The sequence below is a fragment of the Solanum stenotomum genome, chromosome 8, assembly GCF_019186545.1.
Source record: "Solanum stenotomum isolate F172 chromosome 8, ASM1918654v1, whole genome shotgun sequence".
NCBI lineage: Eukaryota > Viridiplantae > Streptophyta > Magnoliopsida > Solanales > Solanaceae > Solanum > Solanum stenotomum.
This window is the reverse complement of record NC_064289.1, coordinates 53,186,034-53,194,359: the sequence shown is the minus strand read 5'-3', so window position 1 is coordinate 53,194,359 and position 8,326 is coordinate 53,186,034. Positions and strand designations below refer to the sequence as shown.

The window sequence follows — 8,326 nt, the reverse complement described above, 5'->3', positions numbered from 1 at the left end:
AGACATCTTTAAATAAGTAAAAGTGAACAGACGAGAAGCACTCCTATGATTCTATCACTTCTATTAATTAGTAAATAATACCTCAATCATTTACTGTCACCCTAAATGACACTCCAAATATAATTAGGTCATAAAAGTGAAAAAAAAAACAATAATTGAAAATTGCCTACAAAATTAATTCTCCCGTTCTATAAGTTCCTTAATAAAATTATTTAATCCCTTTATTTTTATATTCATAAGCATCTCACTTAATTAGCACATCACTAAATTCTTTTTTCCCCAAAACAAAAAAAATTAACTTACTAATTAAACAATTAGTAATAAGTATGATTTAACTTCCTAACTGTATCCGTGAAACATTGCAATCTGATGGTGATTGGTCAAAGAAAGTGGAAAGATTGGTCAAAGTCTAATTTCATCAATATATTTGTATAGTCACATGGTATTGTACTAAAAGAATATAAAATATAAAATAGCATATACTTTTATACAAAAAATGATTTTTTTTTTTTGCAACATTCACACTCTTCCTTGATTGGGGGGTGGGGGGTGGGGGGCATTAGGACATGTGATTTCAAAGAATCATTTGGAGGTCCACATGGAGACATGTGGGCTATGCAACCATAGAAACACAAAGCACACTTGTCTAGGATAGCAACATGAGAATTATAGTACATCAATTATAATGCAACATTTTATAATTAAAAAAAATATCACTTTTGAAAATAAAAATGATTTTCAAATTGTTTTGGAAAAGAGAATCTTGATGAAATTTCTTGTTGATTGGGCAAAATGTTAGGCACCTTTCAAATTTTGTGGTGTTAGAGTGATTACTTTATTATTTGTTGTATTGGCTTAAATAATATTCAATTGGATAAACTACACATACTCACAAAAGCTCACACAAAATAGGTTCAAAATATTTATTACAAATTCAAAGTAAAAATAAGGCGATGGATGTTGACGAAGAAACTTAAGATAAAACGTTCGTCTCTTAGGTGTTCTCTTTTATGCAACACAAGAATGGGGGAGATTCCGATCTATTTTATCTATCCTATCCTATCTTATGCTTTCCCTGGCATATCTGGTCTTATCGACGAATGGCATTCGCTTATATAAAAATAATACAAGGCATTTTTCAGGACATAAGTATAATTATTTGCGATTGGTATACGCAAAGCATACAATTATGTTACTGCAGGATACTATAATAGTATGTATCTAGTAAAAACATACATATGACATAAACACAATATAAAATTATGTTATTTATATCAATTATATGTATTTTTTTGCATGTAGTAATACATGAGATATACAAAAAAAAATATACAATAGACATATATCTTGCTTGCTTCCTTGTTTTGTGAGGTGGAAGTTTTTGTTTGAAAGTAAATTAGAATTCAAATTGGGGAGGAGGGAAAAGGGAAAGAGAGAGGAGGATCTAATTTCTATAAGTTCTTTAAGTTCTTATATTTTGAAAATCTTGCTATACTAGATAGTCATGTACAAATATCCCTAAAATGGGAAAATGGGGCTCTCCTATAATCCAAAAAATATTTGGACAAACAACACAAAACTCCACTAGTTGAGGGTTTAATTATGTGTTTTTTTGTGAGTTTTTAAATTACCATTCGTGTCAGATTTTGGTCAAAATTAGGTGTAATTTGCATGTATCTTGAATACACGTGGTCAAAGCTAGGTGTAATTTGTTTCAAATACAGTGTATCCAAGTGGATTACATGTATCTAACTCCCTCACTCGCCTCTCTCCTATCACGCTCGCATCTCTCATCTCTCGCTCGCCTCTCTCCTTATGTATATGGTATCTCATATTCATGTATCTAGTGTGATTCATATGTATATGGGATATACAAACTCTCATTCTCGCCTCCCTCCTATCTCGCTCACATCTCTCCCTATGTATCTGTATTTAAGAATGTAGTTGATATTCATATACATGTATCTTATATGATTCATATGTATCTAGGATACACAGACTCCCTCGCTCACCTCCTTCCTATCTCGCTCGTCCCTCTCCCTATTTATCTATTTTTAGAGTGTATTTGGTAGAAAAATACATGTATAGGTATATTTGACTTGAGATCTGGCATGAAATTATTAATAAGTGACAGACAATATACAATTATTTCAAATCGTATGGAGCATTAGTAAATTTGATAGAAATATTTGTGTAGTTAAGTAGTTAATTCAAAATAGTATAAGGTAACTTACTTGGCAACTGCCATTTAAAATATATCTATTTTTTGAAACTTATTTAACTAATAATAACCATTTTTGATAAGCTTCAGATGAAATTCGACGACACTTTTTGGTGATTAATAAAAGTCTATGCTTACCAAGAAAAAAATAATATATATATAAATATATTCTTGTTTAATTTATGGATTAGAATGCTAGCTGAATATGTGGGAGATTATTAGAAAAGTAATTATTGTGTTTTGATATTTATTTGATTTTGTTATCACTAATATAGGAAACTCCAATCTTTTAGATTTTATTCATAACAATATTTTTCATTTATGGTATAACATTATATATACCATGTATAAAAGTATATATTGTAAATTATGCAGTTTAGTTAAGGGATAATTGTACATAATGGCAAACTATTAATGTAAAATAAATACAGTAGCTACCATTTCATTTATTTCCTTTAAGGAGCAAAGTCTGGGTCAATTTGCTATTTATGGGCCCCACCGATTTGTATAAGTTAAAAAAAAGTTGACGTTATTCTCTTCCTTTTATACAATATCTTCTTCTCGTTTATATCTCTTAGTTCCTTCAATTTCTCCCAAATTTTCTCTCCAAAATTAGTTTGAAATTTCAAATCTCCACCAGCACGTTCTCAATCGCGGTTTCAAAATCCTTTAAAAAATTTCAGGTACCGCCAAAACTTATCTCAATCGATTAATTTAAATTTGTCTATTTTTTTCAATTTTTTCAAGCTATTTTTCACATCAGTTCATAATCCATACAGAGTTTTCCTTCAAACAATGGATGCCCAGTCTCCATCTAAAAGATTCACAAGAGGTATACCCTTGCATGTCAAAAATAGTGTTGAACGCCCATCGTTTTCCTTGGGTTTAACTCAGGATTTTGGGGAGGTTGCAGGTTCAATGTCCAAATCCAACGCAATGCAAGAGATCAAATCCAAATTGAAAAATAACCAAATCAGATTGGAGGAAATGAGTGCAAAATCGAAGCAATCCAACATCAAAATTGTGGAGGGAGGGTAAGAAAGATCAGTCTGCTGCTGGGTCAAGTAAAAAAAGGAAAGAAAAAACAACTAATTATATAGAAGAGAATGCAAAGAGAAAGGAAATTGTTGTTTCTGGCTTATTGGAGCATGATGAGGTATTTGTATAATCATTATTTTTGTATATGTTACGATTTTATATTTTTCTTATATTTTCTGTGTTGATTCATGTCTTATAACTGTTTGTTTATACAGTTTTATATAGTCACTATGTTAATATCCAAAGTTAAATGTATAAAATAGAACTATTTAACTATACATACAAGGTAAACAATTATACATTTGAAATTGATTGTATAATGTATAATATATATACAGTATAAACATTTATACAGTTTTGTGCATTGTTTTATGTATAAGTTTTTTCATTTATATAAGGATCCTATTTGTATAATGTTCCTTTAGACATATACAATTCCACAAACTTATACACATACATAAATGATTTATATTTCACTATATATACAATGTAAATAATTATACATTTGAATTTATTTGTATAAGTATGATATCAATAGTTATTGTATTCGTAGCGGTACAACAATTTATCTATATATACAATATAAACATTTATACAGTTGAAATTAGTTTGTATAATGTATTTTTTCTTTATAAAACTTGTATATGTTATTTTCATTTAAAAGCTATTTCATACATTTTGATATCTGTACTTGTGTCTTAATTATGTATACATGTGTATTTTTAGTAAAATTGTATATGCATTTTTTCAGGCTGTTAAGTTTTTAGAAAAAAGAGAACCAACACGCATACCTCACATGCAGTGTTACACAAATATTGAAGTAATGAAAGTGTTAGCTACAAAGCTTACTAGTTCACAGTATAAAGAATTTTGTGGAACAACATGTTTTGCCCAATTATCTATCATTCGTAGGTGTCATGTTCAAGCACAACTGATTAGGTGCATGTTTTTGAGAGAAATTGAGGTAGCTCAAAAGATGCAATCCTGATACATGTGAATGGCACCACTTTGCGATTCACCATTCTTGACTTTGCTATAATATCTGGGTTAAAATGTTCAGACAATGAGAAGGATTTTGTCTTTAATATCGAAGAACCAAACAGGATTATTCTTTAGTATTTTGGAGTCAAAAAATCCATCACCAAGAGTCAGTTGGTTGAAAAGTTTGATAATAAGGTTTGGTTCAAATAGTTATTGTTAATTTTATACTGACCATAAAATTGGATGTGTTTTATTTTCAGCGATTGTGGACTATATGTTGCTGCTTATGCAGACCATACCAGTAATGAAAATGGGGTTCCAAATTCCTTCGATTCAGAGTTCACACGTATTCAATATGCTTCTTTATTGTGGAACTATGGGGTGCAAAAGATCTAAGCCGATGCCACTAGTGACAGTGAGGCACCAGAAAGGCCAATCAGGATTCACAGGGATTGCAATAGTAGTGAAAAGATCACAATTAATTAGAACAGTACTAAATTTATGGGTTTTTTTTTGAATATGCAAATGACATGCATAACAACCTTTACTGTTTTGAACTTCAAGTTTTGAACTTTCAGTTTTTTGATTGTAATATACTCATGTGATCGATTAAGTCTTTTACTTCCTTATTTTTGTTAATTTCATTATATATGCAGTTTAATACTTTAATAATTATACAAACTAAATTATACAATATATATTTATACATTAACTGTATAAATCTATGTGTATCTTTTATGTTGTGTATATGTATACACTTATTGTTGTGTCAAGTAAAAAAAGGAAAGATAAAATTACGTTTATACATATCACAATGATAAACTGAAGTTGTTGTTTATGGGTCATTGGACTGTTTAATCATGTTTTATATTGAGTATATAAATATACATTTGTTAGGATTATACAATTATTCATAAAGTTTAATTATACAAATCAACTTATACAATGTTTGTTTATACACTAACAGTATAAATCTAGGAGTACATTTATGTTGAATATATACATCTACATTATTAGGCTTATAGGATGTTCATAAAGTATAAGTATACAAACCACTTAACTAATAACATATATTTACAGATTAACTGTATAAATGTCAAAAATTTATACAATCTTTAATTCCCTTAATTCATTATGAATATACATTTTCTGTTCAGAAAGGGAAAATCAATATAACTAATACAAATAGAATACAATGTTCAATAGCCAGCTTATACAAATATAATAAAATGTTCAATTTAACTTATACATATAGAATTTCTGTATATGATGTACAATATATACGCCAACGATAATTCATATTATATACAAGAGCATGAATACAAAATGAAGATAAAAAAGATCACAATTAATAGGACATAACAATTTTATTTCATCATCAACATTCCAACTCATACAGTTTAAACACAGAACCAGTTTAGAATAACATTCAAGTATCTATAAAATCGAATTTTACACTCAAATATAATCGAAAGAGCTTATTAAACTTCTTGAGGTCTGTTTCTACATGAACGCCTATTGTGACCTACAACTCCACATGTGCTACACATATGCCTCCCTTTGAGACCAAGCAATTCACGTTTTGTTTTTGAACGGGGTTTATTTTTTGGCCTTCCTGGAGGTCTTTTGAATTTTGGAGACCGAACTTCATCATACATTATGTATTCAGGTATCACCCATTCTGCTACATCACACAATGAATAAATTAGTATCTCATAAATCTTCAAAACCGTCTTTGGTTTATACAAATCCGAGCAATATCCATCAGCCACTAGACTTTTCCGCTTTAGTACAGCCCAAGCATGTTCACATGGTATTTCTTCGTATTGAAACTTTCCACAACTATATGTTTTATTCTTTAAACATACCACAAAACTCCTACCATCATCAGTCACATTGTATATATATTCAGTTGACGGCACAACCTGTTTCATACAAAAAGATTTATTTATATGTATAAGTCTATGCAATTGTATATATATATTCTATCTGTGTGCATAACTGATTAATTAACACTACATATACATAAAACATACCCTCATTCGTGTGCTCATTGCTTCAATTTCGATCAGTATCTTTTGAAATTTTTCAATCAACGGAGTAAATGTGCAGGCTGCCTCGTGTTTGTTGTCATGATTCCATCTCTCAAACATCAGTCTAACCTCTTCTAAAAAATTAAAAATTGGTAATTCACGTGCAGACAATAATGCAACATTTATACTCTCTGCAATGTTAGACGTCATAGCCCATCCCCGATGAGTTTCTGCATGACACCTTGACCACTTATCATAGCCAGCTAGCTCCAAATACTCGTTGACACCTACATCAACCTTTTCTACAGTATCCATCAACCTATCAAACTTAACTTTACTGCAAGTCTTTGCCATAATATAAAACACAAGACTTAGCTCCTTTGATGCCTTCATAAATTTCTTCTCTACATTACACCACAAGTGCCACATACAAGCATAATGTGGCACATTTTTATACACTTTTGTGACTGCCTTTATGATGCTCTCATTTCTATCGGAGACTACACACATATTACTCCTTTCCCCATAAGCCACCCTTAGTTGTACAAAAAATCAAGACCAAGCTGCGTCATTTTCCGAATCAATGATACCATAGGCCAGTGGGAAAATATGTCCTACATTTTTATTTACATACAAATTAACATAAAATCAAAAATATACATTCAAAAACACAATGAAACATACATGCTCCGTCCATTGTACTTGCAACCACAAATGTTCCATTATACGGTCCTCTTAGGTTACTTCCATCAACAACTATGACAGGCCTGCAATGATCAAAGCCTTGTATATAATTATTCAACTCAACAAAAAGATACAAGAACTCATTTTTGTCTGTTTTCTTTAGATGTATATGCGAGCCTGGATATGTAATATCCATCATATACAAGTATGCTGGAAGTTTGCTGTAAGATGCAGCTGTGGTGCCCCTCAATGAAATCAGAGCCTTTTTTTTAGCCCTCCAAGCTAATGAGTAATTTACATCAACTCCCAAATATATCTTTACATCACTCCGAATATCAGAAGGTGTATATTTTCTCTTGTGATCAACAAGCTTAGGCTTAACGATCCCACCAATCAGCATGCTTGTTGCATGTTTTTGTGAATACACTTTATCCTTCAAAGGACAAGTATGATCTGTATTAAATGCTCGGATCCTAAACATTCCAGACTTACTGATATTTGATGCTTTCATCAACCACTCATATTCATCAGAAATACATTCCAGCGTATAACAACATCAGCAAATACAACACAACATATCAATATACAAATAACAAAAACACCATATACAGTAATGTATTTGTTTGTATAAACTAGTTACCTAATTGCATTTGACCTCACAGTTCTATATTGAAATCTATTTTCAATTGCATAATTTTCCATCATAAATTTCAAAGTGGCTTTGTTCTTATACACTTGGTCAATCTGTCATGCCCCGAGCCGACACCCTGGACGTGGCTGGTACCCGGAGACCATTGCTAGCCCCAAGCGAACCCTTGGCTTGGCTTTCTTAACTCAGTGGAAACCTAACTCAACAGAATAACTCAATGCAATGCAAGGTTATAAAACAACTTGACTCATAAAATCTGGCCTAAAAGGCAACTCGAGTCCCAAAATAGAATATTTACATATATACATAGATGAGAGACTCAAAACTAACTGACTGACTGTCTATGAAGGCTCTACAACACTGAGATTGATGTTAAGGACGGACCCCACAACATCCTAATAAAACAAAACTAAGAGAACAAAATAACCGAGTCCTCCGAAATGCAAAGAGGCTCACCACTGACTCTGGAGTGCTCAGCTGGATCAACGACGTGCTCGATGCTGATCCTGGGTACCTGTGTCTTCATCGTCATAAGATGCAGATCAACTGACATCAGTACATTGAATGTACGAGTATGCGAGCTGGAAAATTAAGCAACATAGGCTAGAAGGAAATCTGGAAGAAACTGAATAACTTACCTGGCTCAACTCAACTCAACCTGACTGAATCCTTTCAATATAATGAAATTTAAAATAAGTGCAATATAAAGAAAAGTTGTTT

General features: G+C 31.3%; 2 protein-coding genes across 2 annotated transcripts; both read right to left on the bottom strand.

The window, feature by feature from the left end:
• Nucleotides 1–5,721: 5,721 nt before the first annotated feature.
• Nucleotides 5,722–6,483, bottom strand: LOC125872063 (uncharacterized). The gene is made up of 2 exons (XM_049552737.1): nucleotides 6,277–6,483; nucleotides 5,722–6,165 (listed from the first exon to the last, which is right to left on the bottom strand). Exons 1-2 carry the CDS (start codon nucleotides 6,481–6,483, stop codon nucleotides 5,722–5,724), a joined length of 651 nt encoding a protein of 216 aa, XP_049408694.1.
• Nucleotides 6,484–6,607: 124 nt separating this feature from the next.
• On the bottom strand, nucleotides 6,608–7,468 carry LOC125873934 (uncharacterized). Its single transcript, XM_049554757.1, has 3 exons — nucleotides 6,958–7,468; nucleotides 6,705–6,773; nucleotides 6,608–6,618 (listed from the first exon to the last, which is right to left on the bottom strand). Exons 1-3 carry the CDS (start codon nucleotides 7,466–7,468, stop codon nucleotides 6,608–6,610), a joined length of 591 nt encoding a protein of 196 aa, XP_049410714.1.
• Between the last annotated feature and the right edge of the window lie 858 nt (nucleotides 7,469–8,326).